We start from the raw sequence: 25,099 nt of genomic DNA on the forward strand, positions 1-25,099 counted from the left end.
CCAATCGTTATGCTTTGGCGTTGGGAGTGGCATTTGCAGAGCGTCGGGTAGTCGATCGTATAGAATCCGATGGAAGAGTGGGGGGATGCCCATTGAGTTCCGTCCAGGGTCATACTTTTCAACACCGTACCAGCTAGACTTCTCAATCGGTCCCACGAAAGCTTCGGTAAACAAAGCTCGTGGTAGGCTGGCTGCGGGTTGGCATCGCCTGTTTCGGCTCTAGTTTGCACTCGACCACAAAACGAGCAAGAGGGTAACGGGCGTCAACAGTGTTATATCGAGTTATCGGTCTCCTTGCGATCCGTCGGGTCCGGAGTGGCCGGACCTCTGTGCGTTGTTGGCCCATGCTGTAGGATTATCCGCGGCCTGTGGCCGCTTTTGCTCGTCTGATCGAGCGGACGGAGGGCTGAGCATGAGGTTGTTCAGCTCCGCGGCGAGGGAGCAGACAGTATACATGCGCATCTCCCGCTCCTCCCGCTCTTCTTCTTTCAAGACCCGCTTAAGTTCATCCTTTGCTAGATTTTCCCGACGCATCTTCCGGATTTCTTGAATCACCCATACAAGGACCTCTTCAGAGACGCGCGATCGCGGCGCACCGTGTTTGGCAGGGTTCCGGACATATCGGCGGGTAACATCTGTAGCGCCATCGATGGAGAACGCAATGCAGTAAGACATTTTTCGACCCCATCCTTCAGCATAGAGGCGAGGTTGATCCCACGTTTCCTCACATGCATCCACATGAACCCACCGCCTCTGGTGTTCGGAATAAACCTCAGTCCACACGTAATCTTCGTAGTTCCAAACCCAGCGTACACGCCCCCCAAGGGCTCGACAGAACATGCTGAAGCAGTTTGCCCATTCCCCAACACGGCCTCGTCGGGTCTGTAACAGCTGCCAAACATCTGAATAGCGAGGAAATCGTTCATACGCGCCGCAAGTTTGTTGAGAGCATCTGTACAATTCGACCCGAGTCGCTCCACGGGCGGCCTCATCGGGTGACGGAGGGGCTTTGCCGTGAGCAATGGTAGGCATAAAGCATCGAGAACAAGGCGGATTGTTGACCCATTGGAAAAAGGACCGTTTGAACCACCTGATTATTGTTGGCTAGGTTAGCTGTATAAAATCTTTTTTCAAGGGGTGGGCGTGCGACGAACTTTAACAATGCGCGGATGACACAGTCCTGATAGCCCCATTCCGGTCGTTTCTTTAGACTCCGTGCCTGAGCTTGAAATATTTGGCTCTCTTCTTCTGCTTCGGAATATAATTTGTCGAGCGGGATCACCGAAAGGGCATCATCTAGGAGGCCAGGGTTTTCGTACTTCGTTGGAGTTACGGAGAGAACGTGGAGGAGGTTTCGGAATTTGAGGGCACTTTGGTCCTGCGGGGGATGTGGGACAATTGGGAGGCCTCTTAGCGAAGGTGAAGATGAAAGTGGTTGTGATGGCGCGGTCGACGGGAGTGGTGGTGCTTGCGTTGGATGGGACGGTTGCGACCACAGGGGCGACGGAGATGGAGATTGTGTGCGAGAGCGCGACTTGGAGAGACCCTGAAGGCGATCAAATCTCTTGTTGCGCATCAGGTGTTCGAAAGAACGTGTGATTTCAGCAGCATCGAAGGCGTCTGTTGTGGGCGCTCGTCGGCAGTGGTGGTGCCTTCCATCCGCCATGGTGCTTGGCTAGGGGTCAAGGAGACCAGTGGCTAGGTATTTGAAGTTGAATATCCACGATGAGAAGAGGTATGATCCCGAATTTGCCGTCCACGGTCGAAGTCGAATTATCAAGCGCGAGAAATCGACACGACGGAGGTGATTGAAGGTGGTGGGAGGATTTGGTGGATGTTGCTGGAGTCGGGGACAGACAGAGCGAGACTTGGGGATCCTCTTGGTCACACAGCCCAGCCTGGTGGTCACCACGCTTGGCATTAATCAGCGCACTGTGACTGGCAAACAGCGTGCTGGAATAATACCACTAGTAAAAGCACCTGCCAAAAATAAATCGAGGTACAGATGTCAATGCCTGCAATTCTAGGCGCAATCACAAAGCAATCTAAAGGCAATGAAATCGAGATTGAAATAGATGACGGAGGAGGGTGACTGCAGAGTTGGGTCAGGCCATGAGAAGAAAAAGAAGAAAGAAAAGAGTCAGAACAGGGGAAAAGAAGGACAGAGCAGAGAGCCTGACGACACAGAGAAAGAAGTGTAATTTTTCTGCTCTTTCCACGCCAGCAATGAGGGCGAAGCGTCGTCAGCCTGGGATCTTCTTGCCCAATCAGAGCGCCGCGCCACACTCGCAACCACCACAAGCCGCGTGTGTCTCGTCCCGAACGGGTTTACGCTCCCCAGGGCCAAGACTCCTCTGAACCTCCAGCGCTTCCCAGATCTTCGCCCATGAGCCACAGGTTTTGGCAATAACACTGATGTTGTTCTGATCATGATCCGCGTCTCTTCCACTCTTCGAGGAATTCAATTTGCTGCAGGCCGCAGCCCAAGTTCCAATCGCGGTTCACGATGGATCGTGATGCTGGCCGGGGCTTCGACTTCCTGTCGTTGCGTCCCCACTTAACTACAAGGGATGCGAAACTGTCGGGCCCGTTGTGTTGGACGCTTGACACAAGATTGAATCACGTCTGACAGCTGCCTCTCCACCTGGTGATGCAGATGCAGATGCGTCTTTGGAGCTTTTCCTCCTGGTGACTTGGGGCCCCTGACCATCTGGATTTCCTCAGCGCAACGCAAGCTTCCCAATACACGAGGATCGTGCTCCCACCAAAAGAGCTGCCGACTTGAGAGAAGTCACGCCCACAGAATGCATTTACCTATCTCCGACTTTTGGGCTTGGCCTGCCTTACGCGGCTCTCCGATCAACACACCGAAAAGCCAGAGTGTGACGACTGACGACCCACCCCATGGAGCGCAACGATGCACTGCAGGCACTTCAACTCCAAAAGTGCTCGTTGGATCCCCATTCAATGGACCGGGGGAAACGGTTCGGGAGAGTCAGAGACATGCGGCAGCAAACCACTAAATCTCCAAGAAGGGTAATCAACTGACTGTCAGTGGAGACTTGCTTTTCTCACTGGTCCCAGATGACGAATCCCGGCCGAGTTGGTTGTGGTGCCTATTGAGAGGGCTCACTCGGAGTCACTGCCGAGTTCTTTCCATGGCTGGTGCCATCGCAGCGGATATGTCGATAAACCTGGCGGGAAACACGAGATCCTGAGAAGGTGATATTGGCAGTCGAGATCACATCGAGGAGGTTGAAGGTGAGAAGTTGGGCTGAGAATGTCATGTGGCTGACGAGGATGATCATGGCGATCGAACCCTCCTCTGGGCTTTGGAGCAATTCCGTTCAACATGGCTTCCATACTGACAATCCAGCAGACCTTTCTGGAAAAGAGGTTTTGGGTGGCTTCAGGAGGACACGCGGCGCCTGCAATCCTGTTGATGGTATCCCCACTCTGGCAGCTGGGGCTTTCCCCTGTCAAGCGAGGAATGCCTGGAAACATTGATACACAACACACGAATTGGACCTCCAAGGTAAAGACACGCACAGGGATAAAGGGATCGCCACTGATGCGCTCATGGAACCACGGGAGCGAGTTTTTGCAGAACCCTGGATGACCTCAACATGATGTCGGGGAGATCTCAGCGTCGTGTTTCTGTCCTGTCCTGGTAATTTTGCGGGCAGGAATGATGTGGCGGAGACGCGCAAGCGTCCGTCTTGGCGCTGGACAAGATCTGGCGAGAGCTGTCGTTGAGATCCACTGCGCTAGTCCGCTTCCGGGAGATCGTCGCCCTCTCACGGACGCTCTCAAATTGGACCCTTTTCTTTCGCTTCATCCCCGTCTCTGCCCTGTCTTTGCCTCTGGCCAGACCGCGATCCATGGCAGAACCCCAGATCATGTATCTCTCAGATCGAGCTTCTTCATTCATGTGACAAAGGACACTGCAATGCAACAACTTTGAAAAGACCTCACAATCTGATGTCCTCGCTTTACCGCTTCCTCGAGCTCTCTCCCTTTCGGCAGTTGATAAGATTATCTCGTCGAAGTCAGTTCGACGATTTCGGCTGGAAGGATAAACATCTGACGTTGGTGGACTTCAGGTTAGCGGGAGCTGATTGGCGCTTTCTATTAGCCGGTTCGAGCCAAGAGTCAGCGTGTGTCCGGTCTGACGGACTTGAATCGAGACGTGTCCTCAGAGTCTCAGACAGCCCAACTTTCTTCTTCCTGTTCATGAACGGTCTCTCAACCTGAAAGTTCACCGATTGAAACAGAATATTGGAGAACCTTGCCGCTTGCGTCTCGTGTTGAACAGCGGCGTTGATCCAAGAACTTGGGTTCTCTGTCAAACGCGACGATGTTTCAGCGAATCGACCCGAACACCCACCCTGGCTGGATTTGATGCTCTCCTCCAGAGGAAACCAGGGTCTAGACTTCCCCAAAAGCCCCCGCGGCCTGTCCCCGTGCCATGTTCTCGAACGGCCTCGGCCTCGATCTCCTGCGTGTCGGGTTCCTGCACCCCGTCCTCCTTCGAGGCGGCATTCTTCTTGCCTTGGCCTCGTCCCGTGCCTCTTGGACAGTGGGCGCATCATGCGATTGAAGCTGAATAGACCTTGAGCACAGAGTCTGTCGACGCCGGCATTCCTGAGGAAATTGGAATTCCTGGCACACAAAGAGCGCCTGTTACTGCTAGTAAACTACAAAACCCAAAAGAAAACCGCCGAGGACAGCAACCTCCTCGCCTTTTGCTTCACTCCCGTCAAGCTGTCGTTCAACCCGGGTATCAACACTGCGGGGAATGGGATGTAATTTTCCCTGTTCAGGGAGCGAAATCGCAGCATTCAGCGCAGAGCGAGGGTGTCTCTGCTTCTGGAAAGAGATGCGAGGGCTCTGTTTCATGTAGACCGCTAGCATCTTTCCTTGTCGAATCCACTTCTTGGGCCTCGGGTCCTGAACGGAGAGATTGGGCAACATTTGTGATCTGGCTATTGGTGCAGGCGTCCTTGTCGTTGTCCTGTCGCTGCGATTATAGCCATAATTAAGGCTAAAGGCGTCCAATGTGGATTGACCACCTTGGCTCCACACTCTTCAATTCCATATTTATTGAGTTTACTTTCTGGCCTTCTTTCTCTGAACGATGCGGATGCAAGGCAAGATTATTGAGAGAGAGATCAGGGTCAAGATGCAAGGCGACCATTGGGACTTCGAACTTGTGCAGAGAATACTAGGATGGGCAACATGAGGGATATCCATTCGTTCGAATTCATCCTCCATATTCTAGTGCTGCGTTCATAGCTTATAGAAAAAGTGTGGAGAGAGAAGCACCTCTTTCCGTGCGTGAGAAACCTACCCTCGATAATAGAAGATTGTGGGAGATTATGAGCTTGTTGCGAAACCTATTCTTGGTGCTATCGGCCTCTCCCAAGGCGGTTCCATTCACGTCCGGGAAGCGAAGCCGGCGGGCGTTGTGGGACTTGTGGCCCATGTATACTGTGGCATCGGAGTTTCCCCAGCCCCATTTGGGCTTGCGCGACAAAGAAATGATGCCTCAGAATATAGTGTAGCTTTTCAGTGCACCTGTGAACGAGGCGACTAGACTTCCATTATTTGCTCTGTCCCCGGATGGTCACGAGACTCCATATATTGGGTGTATCTCCAAGGGCCATGGATGACCGGTTGGGTTGGTATACACCGATGTCCTGGACTGATTGAGGGATCTGAATTGAATGTACTCACAGGAGAATCATGTCGTTTCACTCTCCAAAGGCTGTTCGCTTTTGATAGGTTGTTCGTGCTTAAGGGACTCCTCGAGGAGAGTCTGTCGCCGCTCCCTATACCAGCGCTCTAGACAAGCCCGCCTTTGTGCTTGCGTCATAACCTCCACAACAAGAGCAAACTCAGTGGCATTGGAAAACCCGAACCGCCGAGCCATGCTGCAGAACTGACGCCTCATCACGTCTTCTGGCGGGTGGTACTTAAACCGGATCGGACGCCCATCCTTCAGGAAGACAGGAGAAAATGCAACCGCATGGTCATCTTGGGAGCCGGCGAAGACTTGCATATTGGCCGCATTGTCGTCCGCTAGCTCTGCGCGGCGGCTGAGTTGTTCTTCGACTTTGGAGGAGCCAATGACTTCATTGTTTAGATGAGTGTATTCGACCCCCGCGCCAACGAGAATGGCTTGGATGGGATCATGCTTGGTTGGCGTGTGAGTAGACTCTTCGTCCTCGCCTCGAATTTTGGCCGCGAGTTGGCTCATGGCCTCATCATCTGAGTTTGGGCTTTTGAAGTTGGCTCCATCCTCAAAATTTGCCACTTCCTCGTCGAACTCGACATTCATAACCTGCACACCGGCTTTACTTTCTGCGACGTTGGTCTTGTTGAAAATCTCACGCAGTACGATGCTGTCGTTCTGATACTCGAAGATATTGGCGAGCCCAAAGATCTCGCCTTTCTTGTCCTTATTCTCTTGGACACCCTTGAAGTATCGTCGCTCAGAGCTGGCGTTGTACCCTATGTTGGCCTGTTGTTGTTTATAGATCTGCCGTGCGTAGACGATTTCTTCGACGGTACCGGCCGATATGAGTCGAAATACTTCCACATCCCGCGTCTGCCCAATGCGGTACGCTCGATCCTGAGCTTGGAGGTCATATGAGGGATTCCAGTTTGGATCGACAATGACGACCTTATTCGCGGATGTGATGTTGAGCCCAACACCCCCGGATCGCGTGGAGATCAAGAACACAAACTGCCGCGGATCGGAGTTGAATTCATTGACGACCTTGGTCCGGTCCTCGTAGTTCATCGAACCATCCAAGTAGCTGACGTTGTAGCTTGTGTAGTGGAAGAGCATATGCAACATCTTCAGAAGCCGAACGCTGTGGGAGAAAACGAGGACTTTATCCCCATTCGCATGCCACCATTTCAGCAGCCTTTTGAGAACTTTCCACTTGCCGCAAAATTCGGGGTTGGCATAGTTAACAATTGAATCCCTTGTCCGGTATAGCTCCTCCCACCTGTCGGGCACGGCAATCTCGAGCATCTCCTTATCCTTTTCCTGCTTGTCGAATGGATCTGTTCCTTGTGGAATCAAAATAGCCAGGTGGTTGCTCAGCTTTTGAAGGATCTGGATGGCGGGGAACACATAGTTCTGCCAACGGACGCCCGACGGCAGATACTCGCGACAGCACCAACCGGCTTTCTTTCTGGAGCCGCAATCGCAGAACTCTGAGGAGGATTTGATATAAGTGATGATATCGCTGTTCAGAAGGTTCTCGTATGCTTCTGCTTGCGTCTCTGTGAGAGGGCAGAATACTACGCGGTCAACCTTCTTTGGGAGCTGGTCGGCGATCAGTGTCTTCATTCGACGGAGAAAGAACTGGGGTAGAAGGTTTTCGACCAGCTTTTTGGCGGTTATGCGGGCTTTTCTCAGCTCGTGTACCGTAGCATCGTGTGATTGCCCCATCTTCAAGGGTTCTGAAATGGTTCTTTTCCAAGTAGTCACGGGCCCCAGCCGTCCAGGATTCGTCCAATTCAGCAGCGCCCAAAGCTCCTCATACTTGTTTTGAATAGCTGTACCGGTCAATCCGATCCGACATAGCGCATTGATTTCGTTCATGGCTTTGGTGGTCTCGGAGTTCCTCTCCTTAATTGCATGACACTCATCGGCGATGACACAATCCCAGTCGACCATATTCACAGAGTCCTTGTTGTTCAGATATGTGCTATATGTGGTGATTAGAACTTCGACTCGCCCAGATTTCGCGGCATGGAGAGCAAGATCCTTGTTTCCTCCATGATAAGCATCAACTTCCCACCATCCCCAGCGCGAAAGTTCAGACATCCAGTTGCTGATAAGAGTACCGGGGCAGACGATAAGCGTTCGAGGGTACCACTTACTATCCTCAAATCGACGCATTTTCCTCATCCTCTTGGCATCTCTCTCATCGCCGGTTTTCCCGTATGCCGCGGTGAGGAACGCTATCACCTGCACCGTCTTTCCCAAACCCATATCGTCACCGAGAATCCCGCCCTTTTGATACACAAAAAGCTCATGCAGAAACGCAGTCCCATCTACCTGATAGGGACGAAGCCATTGTGCAATTGGAGCCGGAATGAGACCGAGTGAGTAAGGAAGCGTAATATCCTTATACTCACCGCATGGCTTGATATCCCTGAATTTCGGTTTCTCTTGCAAAAATTCCAGTCGCTCATCATCAGAAAAATCAATCTGATCGTACTCTGGGGGCAGTTTTAAGCCAGCGTCCCGAAGATGTTCCCGCCGTCTGTCAAACTGGACTCGCCTCTTCCTCAGGTATTCAGGGAGGGTATGATCCATCAGCTCATCCTCAGACGGTACATCCTCTTTGTACTCTTGAACGCGCCTCGATCGACCGGCTTTGGCCTCTTTCTTCGGTACCCGGCCGACGATATCGTCCACGGCTGCGACTTTGGTTGACTTGGCTGACGTGCTCTTGCGCACGCCCATCGAACTTCGCTTTCGCTTGCGGGATTTTCTGTTCTTGAACTCTTTGTAGACAGCTTCTCCATCATTGAAAAACTCATCGTCGCTAATGGACTCATCTGTTGTGTCTCCGGCCACCGGTGTTTTCTGGTCTATAGGAGAGGGTTCTCCAATGGAATGGGTTATTCTAGGTGTGGAGCGTCTTGGATCGTGAGAAGTCTTTTCGACCTTCGGAGTAGAATTTTCGGACTTGAAAGAAGAATCTAAAAGATGTTTCCATCACGTAAGCTAGGTCCAAAGTGAGCTGCGTCGGAAGGGCATACGGCGGTAGGGGTTAGCGGTGGCCCTCATCGGGCGCGTCACTTCGAGATCGTCATCAGAAGAGTCGACCGTCGTCGCGTCTGAGGCGTCTAAATCTAGGCCAGAGGCCATTTCCACTTAAATGACTCTGCATCGAACAGAGAACCTAGCGAATGTAGAAGATGCAGGAGACGGGGAGATGGGGATGCGGAGACGCGACAAGTCGGCCTTCCAGACCGGGAAAAGAGCTGCTGCGGGCAAATTAATTTTGTCGGCGAAAAGTTGTCTGCCAAACCTTGGTGGAAGTTTCCAAGTTCATACATCCTCCACTTCAGAGCTAAATCGTTTCAAAGCGACATAGAATCTGAGCTTCAGCAAGACTTTAATTCTATCGGCCTTTCTGGCACCCTCTTGATCCTGTAAGAGAGGATTGACGCGAGCACTGGCGACATCCAGTGCGGGGAACAACCCATCTACACGGTTGAACGGAGAACGTTGCGTACAGTGATTGAATCTGAGATTAGTGAACAGCCCTTGACCGAATCCAAACCATAATGCCTCTCGATACCTCTACCACGTACCCTCTCACGAAACTGCGCCTTGACGGTCGCCGATGGAACGAGCTTCGGTTGATCCACGCGCAAATCTCTACAAATCCGGCCAGTTCCGGGTCGTCATATTTGGCAATGGGGAATACAACTATACTATGCTCTGTTCACGGTCCCGCAGAAGGACGTCGAGGTGATGCCACCGGTGGCGCTGCAGGTTCTTCGGGCGCAGTGGTGGAGGTTGATGTCAATATCGCAGGCTTCGCGGGCATTGACCGAAAAAGACGAGCAGGCGGGAGTGATAAGTAAGGATAACACGGGCTGCATTACTTCTTGCATATGGGCTGATGGGGGTTTTTTTTTTCTGAACAGACAATCCGGGCGCGTTGCTTCGACACTACGTTCTGCTTTTCAGTCTCATCTTCACACATACCTATACCCGCACAGTACGATTAGCGTCCATGTCTCCGTCTTGTCGGCGGATGGATCTCTGCTAGCAGCAGCAGTGAATGCCTGTACACTAGCTCTTGTGGATGCAGGGATTCCAATGCCCGGTCTGTTGTGCGGCTGCACAGCAGGAATGAGCGGCAGTGCGTCTACGCCAAGAGATCCTCTCAATGACTACCTGGACCCCCTCTTGGATGTATCTCTTCCAGAGGAGCAGGAACTCCCGTTTCTAACCGTTGCGACAACGACATCGGTTCCAACCGGGGCGGATGAAGACGAAGATGATATGAAGGTTGCGATGTTGACGATGGACTCCAAAGTCCACCACACGTATATCGAGACAATGTTGGCTGTGGGAGTGGACGGATGCAAGCAGATTCGTGAGATACTCGATGGTGTGATCAAAGGCTCGAGCCAGAGGTGATGTGGCTCTCATTGCTTTTTGCCTTTTTCCTCATGTTCGACACGAAGGCAAAGGCCCGCCACCATCACCGCATCATGCCTGTGAGGCCTTTTATACCAATGGCCAGCATTGGAGTTCGGTGTTGGGTTTGTCATACTCTGAACCAAAAATAAACTCGCTCTTGAGGTCTCTCGACTTGGGCATTTTGCAGATCATTTCGAGATCTCTCGTGGTGGACGCTTTGCAAGTCACTCTTGATCCCTGGATATCGTAAACAGTAACCTCCTGCGAGTTGCACATTGTTGCTCGTCCCACAAGCTCCCGCTGAGAGGTTCTTTCGGATGCACTCAGAATTTAGCTCTGAAAATGTGCTCAATCTTGCGCACCAATACCGCAACGTCATTGGCCCGTTGCCCATGATTACTTTTGTCTCCATACAATCTTCCACCCTGGGCTCCACCATGCCGAGGAGTCACACGCCGAGGCAAGTATAGAGCGACTCCCGAACTGGTTCTGAGCCCCCACCAAGCCTCTCTCGGAGTTCTCCATTGAGTCCACTCCAGCAGACAAGAAGACAAGATACCCACTGCCCAGAGTCAAGTCAAATTAGATCATCCCACGCCGCCCGACAAGAGATCGAAACTTAATGCGCGTATTTGAGGGAGTTCTTAGGGTTTCCCTGCCGGCGGTGGCACAGTGAATGCATATGTAACCTTGTATGCGTCTATATTCATTTCCTTCACTTGATAACCCCTCGACTCTTCGGATCGGTCTCTTCTTACGGACATCTCCTTCGTCAACTGCGGAAAAACACTCTTCTTGTCACCACCCACACCGCCAGACCAAGACTTCCCAACATACAATGGACCACGACATGGGGGGAATGGATATGGGCGGCGGCGGCGACGGAGCTCAATGTGTAATCTCAGTACGCCCTCCAGCTCTACTGACACCAAATCCTAACCAAGAAAAAAAATCCGAGCTAACCTCTCCACGCAGATGCTATGGAACTGGACCACCATCGACTCCTGTACAGAGCCCCCACACGAGGTCCAGAAGAGACCAGAAGCAAAAGGCTAACGTGGGAAAAAACTCAGGCTTCCTCGCCCGCTCATGGCACATCCGATCCCGCGGCATGTTCGCAGGGTCCTGCATCGGCGTCATCCTCCTCGTCATAATCCTCGAATTCCTCCGTCGCATAGCCCGCGAATACGACGCCTTCATCGTCCACCGCGCCCAAATCAGAGCGCAAACCCAGCACCTCTCGCCATCACCTTCGTCTGCACATACTTCTACGGCAGAATCACCGCCATCCACTAATGAAGACCACGCAAAGACGACAACCCCCACTGCTGTAGCAGCAGGAGGAGGAGGGCAAGGAGGGTGGGGAGGACAAGCAGCCGGCATCCGCGTCCGCCCTAATCTGACCGAACAATTTGTCCGCGCCTTACTTCACATGCTGCAGTTTGCGGTTGCCTACTTCGTCATGCTGCTTGCGATGTACTTCAACGGGTACATCATCATCTGTATCTTCATCGGGGCGTTCCTCGGCTCGTTTATCTTTTCGTGGGAGTATCTTGGCTCCGGGGGGAAGGAGTAAGTTGTTCCTTTACCCTGTCCCTCAACTTCAACAATAGTTCCAGACGGTCGGACAGAGCCCGGTCAAAAACGGATATACTAACACGGATTCCTCTAGAAACGACGCAACGGCCGTTACGAAATGCTGTGGTTGAGTGAGTTTCTATCAAAAGTCACCAAACTCTTGCCATCATCTAATTTAAGTTTGCAAGGATATCTAACTGTCTGGCGTGCGGGCTAATGTACGATCTAAGATGATCTGGACGCCCTAGTGAAAGATTGCCTGTCTTTCTGCATTCATATAGTTTTCCCACCTATACCCGTCGAGTATAACCTCGAAAACGACTGCACGTCCCCACTCCAAAAAAAATCGATCGATAAAATAGTAAATTCCTCTATGAGAGAACTGTACACTTATTAAATATATTTTTCTCATCTTTCTCCGGACTAAGATTTTCTTGTTGGATCTTGTGTGCTGCATACAAACGAAAACGCCTTGGAGGCAGCAACACCTCTGAACAGGGGTCAGGATACTCATCGTATGTCACGCTATGTATCCGATGGTGGAAGCGAACAGTGACAACTCCCAATAAATCCCCAAGCGCAACCACGTTACTTTTCACGGTCGAGCAACCCTTGATGGGTCCGTCTTCAGCACACAACGCCAGTACTTGGCCGGCTGGCGAGAAGACTGTTGATGATACCATCAGCGTCGCCGGACACTGCTCCGCCGTGGAGCCACAGAGCTTGACGGCCCTATCATTGAAGCTCGTTGCGAGTACTCGTCGGTGGTAGGATATCAAAGCATGGCCGCTTGCCAACTCTTGTCCATCCTGCGAGAATGCTACCTAATTAATATAGTAAAAATGACCCTGAAGCGACTGTAGCACCGCATTCCGGGAAATCTCAATGCTTGAGAGTACGTGTGTCCACCTTGGTATGTCGTTCTCGAACGTTTCTAATGATCGACTTACTTGGTGCGAAGACGAGGCCAATAGCTGGGGGGCCGTATCAGCAATTGCTTGGTTCCGGAGCGTAAACTGGCAGACATCATAGAGGAATCCAGATAGCTCGGAATAATGATGTGCCTATAGGAGATAGTATGAGCGCCGTGAGAGGGACTCGACCTCGAAACAACTCTAAGCTCCCCCAGCTTGACTCACTGGTACGTCTGCTTGTAGCTTTCCGATGAATTCTATCACGTCGGTGGCTCTTCCAAGAAACACTTAGCCTCCAGCAAATGAAAGGAAATAGCATTCCGGACGTCGGACCCTAGAGTAACGCATTATGGAGATCCCTTCCATGTGAAAGGTGCCCGCTCAATAACCACCGGTGTTCTGCACCTCAATCTGTGTTCCTGGATGGCATTTGTCATGCTGGTTGTCGTAGGTATCAACGTGGCGTCTCTGATAGTCTGTATTCTGTCGAATGTAAGCTGTTAATCCATTCTGCTACGAAGAATGGCTAACTATATGATTACAATTAATTAACCCTTCGAGCCAGAGTAACTGGCGATTCGAACCACCCCAGATATCATATATATAATCATCTCCACGTCTTCATGTTTCAACGGCAATTTGGGCCCTCGAAGACCCCATCTCCAGATGTCTTTCTGCAGCGCTTTTGGATGAGTTTGCTTCTCTAGGCTGGCTATCTCTTGCTGGAATCGAACAATCTCACCCCGGAGATCTTTGCGACGCTCTTTTGGACAACACCGATAATAGCTGCCTGCTGCGAGGGGAGGCGGGTCCATGCTGCGACTCACCCCAACGACAGGATGATACCCAAAACTTTGGGGAGGGTGGGAGGGGGGAGCTCGGTATATAATGGAGGATAGGGCAAATGAAGTCTGGTCATCGAGAGGAAACTCGAAACATTTCCCGAGGAGCCCGCGAGCATCTGCGGGAGTTTCCAAGTTGGATGCGCCACTGGGTCGTGGGGACGAACCTGAGGCACGGGCCGAGCCAAAGACCTGGCCAATCACGCCCGGCGAGATGGGGACGACCAAAATACTTATATGGACAATGTTCAATAACACGAAAAGTAATAATAATGCCGGACGTAGATGTTTTTTGAGATATGGAGAGAGGAGGGCAACCCCCCCTGGCGCCCCATCACATGAGTGTACCAGAGCCCTGGAATTCGAAGCTTGACGACAGGTACAGCTACGGAACCGAATGCGAACTTTCGAAAATGTGAGCTTGTTACAATACTCTCTAGTTTACATTCGGCGGGAATCGAGCCGCACTGCATCATGACCCCGTGCTCACGGCACTTGCGGCAGCTACAGTCGGCCCCGTATCCGTACCATTGGGCGCTAAAGAATTCCTTTTCGGCAGGACCTCTCGAATTGTCATCTTTAAGGTGTTTATAGTTCACCGCTGTCGATGATTGTGGGCTTGATGGAAGAGCTGACGGCACCTGAGCTGCTGCCGACAGCTTCAATTTCCTTGACAACCTGCTGGGACTCCTTGTCGGCAACCTCGCCGAAGACGACATGCTTGCCGTCGAGCCACGAGGTCACAACGGTGGTGATGAAAAACTGGGAGCCATTGCTGTCATAGAAGTTACAAATTGATTCAGTCCGTGCAGAGCTGAGCACCGTGCGAGAACGTACGTGTTAGGGCCAGCATTGGCCATGGACAGCTTGAAAGGCTGGTCGTGCTTGAGCTTGAAGTTCTCATCGGGGAACTTGTCACCCTCGTAGATGCATTTACCGCCAGTACCCTGGGAGATGGAAGAGTCGTAAATTTAGCACAGGACAAGAGACATCGGGGTCTCTGAGGGTGGAAATGGACTGGACGTGTACTTACGTTGCCGCGAGTGAAGTCACCACCCTGAAGCATGAAGTTTGGAATGATACGGTGGAAGGACGAGCCCTTATATCCTTCACCCTTGGGCCTCTTGCACAGCTCACGGAAGTTGTGGGCAGTCTTAGGGACGACGTCGTCGAAGAGGTTGAACGTGATGCGACCCGTCTTAGCTATAACGAAGGAAGGCAACCGTTAGCAATGAACAACTAGCCATTGAGGAATGGAAGAGTGTGTTATTGTCAATTGGCCAATCCCATTACAACACCAGAGGCGGATAGGTTTCCGTCCGAAAGTCAAAGAGGGGTAGATCTACTTCGCGCCTGCGCGACAGATAAGGAGCAAGGGGAATACATACGAATGTTGCTGCCAGCGGGGGCGTACTGAACGTCGAAGAAGACCTTGGACGACATGGCGGCAGAGGACTGATGGAAAGAACGGAGAGGGAGGAAAGAGGATTGACTGCAATTGAGGGCAGAGAGGGGATGAGAAGAGAGGGACGAGCAAGGTGGGGTTATTGTCAACTTCAGGCTCCGGGAGAACATTGTTGCTGGAGGGGCACAGTCCGGGTCAATTCGGGCGCCGATGGTCTGTGCACTGAGTCAGTCCAAGCACGCCAAACACGCAGTTCGAGGTCTGGATTTCAAGGGAATGTTCAACAAGCTCATCCAGAGAAGCTTTGAGGGAAGAAAAGGAGGCCCAATAATGACCTCAATGCGTGTAATGACCCCGGCTGGAGGTTAGACCGGGAATACTTACAAGAGAAAGTCAAAAGCTGGCGGAAGGCAGAGAAACAAAGCACCGCAAAAAGTGGAAGACGCTCCCGAAGCAGGGAAATTTTCCAATGGAACCAAGAAGAGTATGGTACAGAAAGCCGGCAAATAAATATATAATAAGACGGTGATGATCGTACACTAAAAGTACAGAGAAATGAAGAAAAGAAGGTAGGATTTTCAGCGTGCCAGAAAGTAAAGGGAGGCTGAAGACGGCCTGGGAATGGTGAGCTTTTGTAGCTTCCTGGGAGCCAGACACAGCACGTGATCTTGTTCCAGAACGTGGATCAGACGCAACTTGAAGCCTTTGCATATTCCTATGACACCCAGAGGAATTGGAAGAAAAGTGTGATGATCGAGATATCTAAGTCTAGATGCAAGAAGAAAATAAAAAGTGACGAAATAAAGCCTGCCCACAGATCCTAAAGTACTTCAAACAGCGAAGAGAAATATAGAAAAGGACGCCAAAAGATGAAGTAAAAAATGTCCCTGGAATAGAAATACAGTCCAAGAAGCTCAAAAGGGTAATAAAACGAAAGAAAAGAGTCATAAATTCCACCAAGTCTAGCTCTTCGTTCCACATTGCTGTTCATTTTTCATGCATGATCAGTGCAAAAAATCGAAACCGCGAGATCGAGCAGTTGACGCTGACGCAATCGAGTCAAATTAGTGTGCTTGGAGATAGAAAAAAAAAACATAAATGGCTTATATATAACAGTTATGACATCGACAAATCGGTATTTACCGAAAGTCGTCCGCTTCAGGGTCATCATGGTCCGTCGATTCTAACCGCTGGACAAGCTCCTTGGTTTCTCGGGCGAGTTCAAAAGCAATGGGTGGTAGTTGGTTGATGAACGCCCGGGACTGTGCAGAATCGGTAGCTCCTTCGCCCTCAGCAGCTGCGCCGACGAGACGGCTTCTCTGGTATTCAAGAGTTTCAATGCTCGTACCTGCACGTTGCCGAAGGGCGGGGTTTGTGCTCGGCTTTTGGATGTAATGGTCAGTCGAGGAAGAGACATTCGTGACTATTGACGCAATAGCGGACACATGAGTCCGAATGGTCGTTATTGCTTCCTCCCCGCGGATACTGGCGACCAGAGATTGTATTGACTGTACTAAGCCGTCGGCCTGATCCTCCACGTAGAACTATAGTTGAAAAAAGTTAGCCGGAATACAGGTCGCCAATAGTGCAGGTTTGACTCACCTTTAGCTCCTGAAGTTCGTGGTCCTCCTGGTCCACGGGATGGGTATGATTCACCGGACCATTAGGAGCGTGCTCTGATTCAGGTGGAGGGCTTATGGCGCTGTAAACAGATCCGTTGTTGCTGAATCTGCTCTGGCTCGGTGCTACGCTGAAGTAGTCTGGAGATTTCATTTGCGCGAACTGCTCCTCCTCATCATCATTCAGTTCGTCAATAGGGGTGGGCCTGATCTTAACAATACGAATGATTTCAATAACAGCAGTCGATAAATGCGAAGCAGCAGCATCCAGAAGCGAGACCGGGGATAGGCCACTTGAGCTAGCGAAGTTCTTGGAAGCTGTGATGAGGTTGTTCGCAGTTGCGGACAGTTTGCGTGTAGCTTTTACGCATTCAGTCGATTCGGAACGTTGGGCAGGTTGAGCGTCTTGCAAAATGTGGCGAACAGCAATCACAACAGGCTTGATTTGCTGCATCACAAGCTGATGATCGTTAGATCGCGCAACACGAAGGAGCTCATCGATGGAGATCTGGAACTTCGTCACATGGACGTCCTTGATAAGACCATTATTTTGTAGGAATTCGTTGTTGTTGGCCACCGTACTGACGTCGGGGCGTAATTCCAAGATACCAACAGAGGATGTCCGTAGGTGCCGCAGCTGCGTCTTTGCCTTCGCATACCGACTCTTCCAGCTCTTGAGCTCCTCTTCTAATCGGTGTACTTCGCTAGATAATCGCTCTTCATACTCAAGCCTTGAGTGGCTCTGTTCTGACAGTTCTCTCATTTCCGCCAGGAAACCAGCTGCTTGTCGCCGGACTTCTTCTGTCACCTGCTGTTGGTCTCGCAATTCGGCCTGCAACTGATTGTGCTTAAACTCGAGGCTAGCGAACTGAGCCTGCAGTTCAGTACCACCGCCACCGTGGTCAGACCCTTGAATGCCTCTTTCCGCAGCCTCATGCTCCGCCTGAAGTTTCTCCAGTTCGTGCTGCAAAGAGCTGTTCAGATCTTCTGCCTTAGATATTTTGTTTTCAAGTTCAAATCTGATATTGTCCCATTCTTGCCGCTCAGCGTTGCTTATCTGGATGCCTTTGTTAGCAAAACGGAATAGCACCTGCGTTTGCGGTAGGACTGCTCACCTGCGACTTGTCCTGCTCTTCTTTGTACTTGGAAATTTCGTCATCCTTTGCCTTGAGCAAATCCTCCAATTTCTCCACTTCCTGATGCTTTTCGTCGTCCTTATTCTTCAGCAGCTCTTCAAGTTTGCTGACCTTGTCCTGGAGGGTTGAGACCTGTGATTGCGCCTCCGCCAGCAGCTTTCTCTCTCCATCACCTATCGTTGTTGCGGTCCCGCGCCTACTTCTTAGGAATGAGTCCAGAGCAAACGCATCACTCCGGGCGTCATAATCGTCTTCGGTACCAGCATCGTCATCATCTTCCACCATGGTGCTCTTATTTGGAACGATCGTGTTGCTTTGGAAGGATTTGGCGGTAGGACCATCTCCGTTCATCGATCCGCCTAGGGACATTTTTCGGGGAGGATAGGGACCCATCGGACTTCCGGGAGGCCCGCCAGACGGGTAGCCCCTCCCCATTCGGGGTGGCGGCCCTCGTGATTGTGAACGTCGGCTTCCCGGAGGCGGAGGATATCCTCCAGGGGCATACCCATTGGGTGGGGGACGACCGCGGAGGCTGGGCGCAGGGCTAGCTCTGCGAGATTCCTTCGCGGGGAATTGCGGAAACCGTCGCTCGAGTTCGTGAAAGACATCGGCAGCCAGGTCCCTAAAGCGCTGATGTTGAAGCGATGCAAGTTTCTGACGCGCTTGGTTGCGCTTTTCGTGAAAATCATTTCGCGGGGGCAGAAACGGAGGGACATCGGGGCGGGGCGGCCGGTTAGGGGATGGCATGGCCTGCTGTCGCCGAAGTAACTCGTCGTAGACGTCCGTGCTAAGTTCGTGAAACTGAGTCGGCGAGAGACGGAGGAGCTTGTCCTGCGCTTTGCTCGATTTCCTGGCGGCTCGGTCATCGCGAAAGCTGGAAAACAGAAATCTTCTCAAGGCCGAATAATGCTGAGCGAGAATCTCCTCCACCTGGCGCTGGCGCCGGCTGCGTTGATCTCCCAATGTGCCATCACTCGACCGCGCAGCCACGGAATTAGGCGGCGATGGATTGCCAGAATCGCTCAACTGCGACGAAGAGCCATTTGGCAACGAAGCACCGCTAGCGGCGCCCGGGATGCCTGAAGTTGGAGGGGTCGCTAGGTTGCTGCGGTTCGAAAAGGTGGGAGAAAAGGGAGGATCCGACTTCTGGTAGTGATTTATCCCCGACCAGTCACTTCCGTCTACAGAGACGGGCGACATGGTCCCTGATTGACCATTCATGAATCGATGTGAGTGGACCTGCGTCTTGCTCCAGCGACCACGATGTGTTGGTTCCTATTCCACCAATCGACCGCGTAAGCTACTCGTATGCATTCGAGATTCGGTGTGGTTCTGGAGAGATCCGAGGCAGGGATATCGATTACGAGGAGGAATGAGGAACCGTCGGAAGGAGCGGAATGTCGATCGCGAAGAGCAGCAACAATGAGCGAGAGCCGTCCAAGAATTACACAAGAAGGACGCAGATTCCAGCCAAGAAAAGGGAGGAGTAGGACCGCGAACCGCAAGGAAGGATATTGCGAAGCGAGTGAGTTGTTTCGATCCAGAGAAGGGCGAGGAGGAATGAGGGATTGCCGATACGAAGGGGGCTTCGGAAGAAGGACAGACGAATAAAGAACAAGAAGAAGAGCAAGAACAAGAAGAAATAAAGGATAAAGGGCGAACCGTCCGAGTGAGAATCGAAGAGTCCCGGAGTCCCAAGGAGTGGAGGACTCGGGGCTGGCGGCGAGGAGAGGCTTCTGAGGGAGGAAGAGACGAGCAGCTGAAGAAGAAAGAATCGAACCTTTCGAATCCCCGATCAACTCCCGCGTTCTGTCAGTGCTACAGATCGGCCAGTCACGAGAGCAGCCAGTCGAACAGAGGAGATGCAAAAATTATCCCCAAGGTCTCCCAAATTCCAGAAAGGGGATCACTCTAATTTCCTTCAAATTAAACCATCAGAACTCCCACTGTCCCGGCGGATCAATGACTTTGAAAGGGGGCCACCGGAAAACCTTTGATACGCCCACACAAGGAACTTTTCAAATGAACGTCTAGCATCCAGAGACTCTCGGAGAAGTTCTACAAAAAAATCGTGAAGTATCCATATTTCAGCAGACTTGTGCCTTCTCCAGAGTGCTGAAGGCCTTCTGGGACCAACCATAATCAATTCTTCCACACCAGCACTTGGTGGCGCCGTCTCCCACCAGGCATCAGAAACCACCGATCCTGACTCTGCGTTGGGCCAATTAATGCGGTTTCCTTGGTGCTGTTCAGTGGCACACGCTATTTTCGGTGCTTGAAGCTGTCGTCGATGTGGCGGTGCTGACGACCAAGGCACAGAACAGAGTCCACCGGAAGGGCGAGAACCGCGAGTCTCCGGTGCTCCCTGCTGTGCGAGGATCATTTGCTCGAACAATTGCCTCGTGTCAACGGTCAAGGCTTCCCATTCAACGCGAGAGAGAGATAAGGGGGAGAGAATTCGCACTTGGGGCATCTTTGCTGCGAAAACTCTCCCCATCCGCCCAGGCCAGACCCCGTTGGAGCCACCGCTGTTCCGAATGGCCGCTCCACACTCCTCTCACTCGGGTTTAGTTCAGGAGTTTCCATCGATGAAGAGCCCACATGTGGCAACGGCTTTTGTTTGCAGGTGTCTCCTTGAAGATGCAACACAACGCCTCGAGGCCGGAATTTAAGTTGAATGAATCAATCACATTGTGCTTGGCTGGGTTCAATGTGAGGTTGTGAGCCCAGCTTTGTGGACCGAGCGAAGATTGTGATGAAAGTTAATTTAATGAGTGCAGCTGTCCATACATGGGAAAGCAAGCAGCTTCGAATCTTTCCAAGATGTGATCCGAGGAGCTCGAGCACAGCTCCTCTCGCTTCATAAGATTTATCGTCAGCAGTATCTCTGCAACTGCTTCTCCCGCATTTCCTCTCCCAGTATGTCCAGTTCGGAAGGTAGCTGCAAAGTTCTATAGTGCCTCGACTCCAGTGAATTCACGCCTAAGAATCAATCATGACCAAACTTTAGACTTCTTCATCGCCAAAAGGAAACCACACAGGCTTAAAAATGCACGATGGAAACAAGGGAAGGTGCACAAATGGCACCAAAGGGATTGTATTCTATCATAAAGGATGGCGAGATCAATAGGCAAGGACACCCGTGAGGGGGAACGGAGATCTATCGTGAAGATGTCATGTTAAGTCCCCGAGCAGCTCCAACAGCAGCTGAAACTGGTGTCGCCGACCGTGTGGGAGCAGTACTGCGGTTGTGGGCCATGTGTGCTCGAACAAGATGCCCAGCCGCAAGTGCAGAACACAGGCTCAGTTCTCCAGCAAGCACAGCAGCGCCGACAATGCGAGCAAGTTGCCGCGCATTATCACCAGGATTTGTGGGGTGCGAGCCACGAACACCAAGAAGGTCAAGCATAGCACCCTGCCCTTCTAAGATGGTGCCACCACCAATGGTGCCAACCTCGATGGAAGGCATAGATACAGCAATCTGGAGATCACCATTCACACTGAAATGATTGTTAGCACGTTCCCCGATCCATACAAATTTTATAAGTCATCGGGCGGTGTACTTACTTCTTCATTGTGGTAATGCAGCTGCTGCTCTCAACATTTTGAGCAGGATCTTGGCCAGTCGCAATGAAGATTGCGGTCACGATATTAGAAGCATGCGCATTGAACCCGCCCAAGCTACCCGCCATTGCACTTCCGATCAAATTCTTGCTAGTGTTCAGCTCCACCAACGCATTCACATCGCTCTTGAGCACGTTTCGGACAACATCACCAGGGATGATAGCCTCCGCAACAATCGATTTACCGCGACCATCAATCCAATTGAGAGCAGCGGCTTTCTTGTCGGTACAGAAGTTGCCGGAAACAGATATTGTGGCCATGTCATCGAACCCGCATTCCGCAGCCATGACATGGAGCGCCTTCTCAACACCCTTCGAGATCATATTCATGCCCATCGCATCGCCTGTCGTCGTCTTGAACCGAATATACAAGTAGGTACCAGCAAGGGCCGTCTTTAAATGTTGTAAACGAGCGAAGCGGCTGGTGGAGTTGAATGCAGCTGTCATGATGTTCCTACCCTCTTCTGAATCGAGCCAAACCTTCGCCGCCGCCGCCCGTGCAAGCGTAGGGAAACCAACACAGGGGCCACGCGTCATGCCATCGCCAGTCAAAACAGTCACGGCGCCACCGCCGGCGTTAATAGCCTTAGCACCTCGGCTCGCACTGGCTACCAGGACACCCTCAGTGGTAGCCATGGGAATGAAATAACTTTGGCCGTCGATAACGAGCGGACCCGCAACTCCAAGAGGCAATGGCAGATGGCCAATGACATTCTCGCAGCAAGCACCATGAACAAGGGCATAGTTGTAATCTTTGTAAGGCAGCTTTGACCTCTCTAAGGAGTTGGTGAATGGAGAAGTTGCAGGGGTCCTCGACACCACAGCCCTGCGAATTTTGACCGCCCGTGTAAACGCATCGACTCGACTCATCAGTTCCTCATTCTCCAATGTCTTCTCCAAGGCATATCCAGGAAGTTTGCCGCGCAGGGAAAGTTCAATGAGCTCCTCGTCTGTAAGATAGGCCGCCTTCTTCGCCTTCAACATCGCCTCGCACTCTTCCATACTTCTCATAGGACCAGGAGGGTTCAACTCGACTTTTGGGTAGACCTTCCGCTCGGCAATGGGTTCCTTAGGAACGGGAGTAGACTGGGGCTCCTTGATACTCCATCTGGCCGCGTTAAAAAGGTAACCGTTCAAAACGATGCTCAAAGTCAAGAGAGCAATAATCCACTTGCTAATAATGGGATCCTCGATGCTCTTCAGAAGGCCATCAAGGACCCGTCCACCAACAGCGTCCAATAACTGGTCGTTATATTCGATGTCAAAAGACTGGCCCCCGCCGAGCTTAGCGTAATGTACCGATGGGTATTCAAGCTTGTACTTGATAGGCGGAACGACTGTCACAATGGTCTCCATCTTCTGGCTCTTGGCAGAAACATATATGGTATCAAGCCCGTTTTCCGCAACCTTGAAAGGGTCGATCGGTGTCGGGGAGAACACATTACACAGGGGAGGCAAGGTGCTCGAATTCCGGAAAGGGATTGTTGACATGTTGACCACATTGATGAGGACGAAGCCACCAACCATGAGGATCTTGAAGCGGCGCACATTGTTTGACTTTACCTTCCGTCCGAAAATGCTAGTATCATAAGCATCTCCACCGTCAGACCCCACACCAGGCCAGTCATTGTTGGATGCGACATTCTCTGCGACACGCTGAGGGGTGCCTTCCTCCTCCAGGGCCTTGCGAAGAGCAACATGGCGCCGTATCCGTGTAATTTCAAGCTTGATGCAGAGGATTGTAGTATAGAAAGTGAAAAGTAAGAGGCAGTCGAAGAAGAGAATCCACGCAGCAAGGAAGCAGAATTGCCTCAGACCACCCTGGACTCCAGAAGCAGCCCCTGCAACAAGGATTGCAATTTCAATACAGTAGTCCCGAACAATTCCAAACCCTTGCTCTTCGATCGCAGTTTGGATCGAGTCTTGGATGGAGCTGGGCGTGGATGTAGCTGGGCCTTGTCGTCTCTTGTCAACTGAAGCACTGAGAACGGCCTTCGTGAGAATAATCGGCTTTTCGAATCCAATGGTTACAACAAGAAAGGGAAGGCCTTCCGATAAGAGAAGAACGTTAATGGGAACGCCAAATTTCGTCGTCACAAGGAGGCCGAACAGAAAGGCGAAGACCCCCGAGAAAAGCACGGTAGTAGCCAACCAGAATTTTGAACCTAGGCGCTGCATGGAGAAGAAGAGGGAGACAAAACTGAGATGCATAGAAAGATATCCGAGTGTCATAATCACGATGTCAATCGTTTCGGCATGCTACAGGAAGGTGAGTGAAAGGGATCCAAGTTGGGCCGAGTGAAGCAAGTACCTTGATCAAGTCCACGAAGGAACTCCACGCATCCGCGAGCCAGAGCCTGACTGCCCCATTAGACCCATAGATTGAGCCACGGGCAGCGCGCATAATCCACTTTTTCTGCTCTCCTTCTTCATCTTCGGCTGTTGGTTCAGGAAGCTCTTGAACCGCTTTCCAAAACTGAGTAACCCGATCAAACGGGAGAGTGAAGGCCAAAGATGAGTCGTGGGAGAAGGGAGAAAAAAGGTTGGGTGTATGCGGGACGCGTTGAGCAGAGGTATTGGTGGGGACGGGTACGGCGTCTGCAACCGGGGCGGTCGAGATAGATTTTGAGACAGAATCCGGGAATATAAAAGTTGTTAGAGCGAGATGCTGGACAGACTGGAAGCGAATGGTTATTAGAGATTAATCAAGCCGCGCTACGGGCACTCTATGATCTCTCACCTCATAGTCTTCCTGAGTCAACGAGTCCTCCACTTGCCACTTCCAGGACGTGCTCTCTCCTAGACGGAGGTTCCTGCTGCCTAGAAGAAGGGAATCCACGTCCAACTGACCAGGAACATTCTTGGGGTTCCTGAATGAGTCAAATATGCTTCCTTCGAGAAGCCCAACGTACGTCGTGCTTGCGAGAAGGGCGATTACGACTATTGTATGAATCGGATGAAGACAAGCACGACGTGAAATGGATTGCAGGCAGCCGGTGACGTAACGCTTCAACCAGGATGGCTCTGTTTCATTATCACCGTCCGCAGTTCGAAAATTCCTTCTTATCCATGAGGAAGCCATGACGGGGGTTTCAGGTGAGAGATAGAGGCGGTGTGAGCGTGGTACAAAGGGAGAGGATGCGTCGCCGAGCAAAAGACCCTCGGGGTGCTCTCCAGATCACGGGGGCCGGTTTGCACGGGGGGTTGAAGGCGATTAGAGCGTTTTCCCGTGGTTCAATGGCATGAGGCAAGAAGAGGATAGAGCTTCCGTGGGTGACGAGCTTCGAAAGACCTAAGAAGACCCCAGACCGATCGTGAGTAATTTTGCCTGCAATGGCCAGCCACTAACAGGAAATGAAGGGTTGAGAGGGAAAAAAAGAAGCTGAGAGAACCGAACGAAGGGCAAAATCAGAAAAGGAAGAGGAAGAAATTCATATAGACATACCTTGGATGCAGCTATGCATGCAGCCCGTGCGTGATACGTCGGTGTAGGACTGAGGTGACGGGGTATTTCCAAGAACTGAGTCGTTCCTCAAACCCAGTTACCAACAGAGCTGCTCCCGATGGATTGCACGCTCAGAATCTGTCAAGTCGTCACAGCCACGGACTGAACCCCTGAAGTTGCGCTCACCCAACACTGGTACCACGAAAGAAGTTGGGCCAACCCGTGACCCAGAGAGATTAAGTAAGCTGGCGAGTTTTACCCAGGGCCCCAGGCCGCCTTCAAAAGTTCCCTTTTTAGGAAAGGCCTGAGGGTGCGCGAGGTCAGTCAGCCAATCACGAGCCGTATCTAAGC

The 25,099-nt window shown here is 51.7% G+C and overlaps 9 protein-coding genes across 9 annotated transcripts; 3 read left to right on the forward strand and 6 right to left on the reverse strand.

Annotated features, from left to right (window-relative positions):
• Positions 1 to 137: 137 nt before the first annotated feature.
• On the reverse strand, positions 138 to 1,903 carry png1 (peptide-N4-(N-acetyl-beta-glucosaminyl)asparagine amidase). The gene is made up of 2 exons (XM_071025846.1): positions 1,155 to 1,903; positions 138 to 1,090 (listed from the first exon to the last, which is right to left on the reverse strand). Exons 1-2 carry the CDS (start codon positions 1,664 to 1,666, stop codon positions 283 to 285), a joined length of 1,320 nt encoding a protein of 439 aa, XP_070883155.1. The 5' UTR covers positions 1,667 to 1,903; the 3' UTR covers positions 138 to 282.
• A 1,693-nt stretch (positions 1,904 to 3,596) lies between these two features.
• Positions 3,597 to 4,007, forward strand: BJX67DRAFT_227016 (uncharacterized protein). The gene has a single exon (XM_071025848.1). It carries the CDS (start codon positions 3,689 to 3,691, stop codon positions 3,962 to 3,964), a length of 276 nt encoding a protein of 91 aa, XP_070883156.1. The 5' UTR covers positions 3,597 to 3,688; the 3' UTR covers positions 3,965 to 4,007.
• Positions 4,008 to 4,825, reverse strand: BJX67DRAFT_226989 (uncharacterized protein). The gene has a single exon (XM_071025844.1). It carries the CDS (start codon positions 4,590 to 4,592, stop codon positions 4,050 to 4,052), a length of 543 nt encoding a protein of 180 aa, XP_070883157.1. The 5' UTR covers positions 4,593 to 4,825; the 3' UTR covers positions 4,008 to 4,049.
• A 918-nt stretch (positions 4,826 to 5,743) lies between these two features.
• Positions 5,744 to 8,896, reverse strand: BJX67DRAFT_384015 (putative DNA excision repair protein (Rad26L); the record flags this gene model as incomplete). Its single annotated transcript, XM_071033581.1, has 2 exons — positions 5,744 to 8,727; positions 8,788 to 8,896. The coding sequence occupies 2 exons, from the start codon at positions 8,894 to 8,896 to the stop codon at positions 5,744 to 5,746; spliced, it is 3,093 nt and encodes a 1,030-aa protein (XP_070883158.1).
• Positions 8,897 to 9,045: 149 nt separating this feature from the next.
• On the forward strand, positions 9,046 to 10,462 carry BJX67DRAFT_361863 (exosome non-catalytic core subunit SKI6). Its single transcript, XM_071029926.1, has 2 exons — positions 9,046 to 9,617; positions 9,685 to 10,462. Exons 1-2 carry the CDS (start codon positions 9,319 to 9,321, stop codon positions 10,181 to 10,183), a joined length of 798 nt encoding a protein of 265 aa, XP_070883159.1. The 5' UTR covers positions 9,046 to 9,318; the 3' UTR covers positions 10,184 to 10,462.
• BJX67DRAFT_361866 (high-affinity Cu transporter CTR3) lies at positions 10,461 to 12,188 on the forward strand. Its single transcript, XM_071029927.1, has 5 exons — positions 10,461 to 11,090; positions 11,162 to 11,192; positions 11,260 to 11,758; positions 11,859 to 11,895; positions 11,953 to 12,188. Exons 1-4 carry the CDS (start codon positions 10,881 to 10,883, stop codon positions 11,893 to 11,895), a joined length of 777 nt encoding a protein of 258 aa, XP_070883160.1. The 5' UTR covers positions 10,461 to 10,880; the 3' UTR covers positions 11,953 to 12,188.
• A 1,554-nt stretch (positions 12,189 to 13,742) lies between these two features.
• On the reverse strand, positions 13,743 to 15,514 carry cyp4 (peptidyl-prolyl cis-trans isomerase). Its single transcript, XM_071029928.1, has 4 exons — positions 14,909 to 15,514; positions 14,554 to 14,723; positions 14,358 to 14,467; positions 13,743 to 14,295 (listed from the first exon to the last, which is right to left on the reverse strand). The coding sequence occupies exons 1-4, from the start codon at positions 15,093 to 15,095 to the stop codon at positions 14,109 to 14,111; spliced, it is 654 nt and encodes a 217-aa protein (XP_070883161.1). The 5' UTR covers positions 15,096 to 15,514; the 3' UTR covers positions 13,743 to 14,108.
• Positions 15,515 to 15,641: 127 nt separating this feature from the next.
• Positions 15,642 to 19,251, reverse strand: BJX67DRAFT_227503 (putative cell polarity protein). Its single transcript, XM_071025853.1, has 3 exons — positions 17,660 to 19,251; positions 16,528 to 17,601; positions 15,642 to 16,469 (listed from the first exon to the last, which is right to left on the reverse strand). Exons 1-3 carry the CDS (start codon positions 18,899 to 18,901, stop codon positions 16,065 to 16,067), a joined length of 2,721 nt encoding a protein of 906 aa, XP_070883162.1. The 5' UTR covers positions 18,902 to 19,251; the 3' UTR covers positions 15,642 to 16,064.
• A 1,589-nt stretch (positions 19,252 to 20,840) lies between these two features.
• hmg1 (HMG-CoA reductase) lies at positions 20,841 to 24,385 on the reverse strand (the record flags this gene model as incomplete). The annotated part of the gene is made up of 4 exons (XM_071031490.1): positions 20,841 to 21,180; positions 21,248 to 23,562; positions 23,615 to 23,980; positions 24,044 to 24,385. 4 exons carry the CDS (start codon positions 24,383 to 24,385, stop codon positions 20,841 to 20,843), a joined length of 3,363 nt encoding a protein of 1,120 aa, XP_070883163.1.
• Positions 24,386 to 25,099: the final 714 nt, after the last annotated feature.

The sequence above is a fragment of the Aspergillus lucknowensis genome (assembly GCF_044049455.1).
Source record: "Aspergillus lucknowensis strain CBS 449.75 chromosome Unknown BJX67scaffold_43, whole genome shotgun sequence".
Lineage (NCBI taxonomy): Eukaryota > Fungi > Ascomycota > Eurotiomycetes > Eurotiales > Aspergillaceae > Aspergillus > Aspergillus lucknowensis.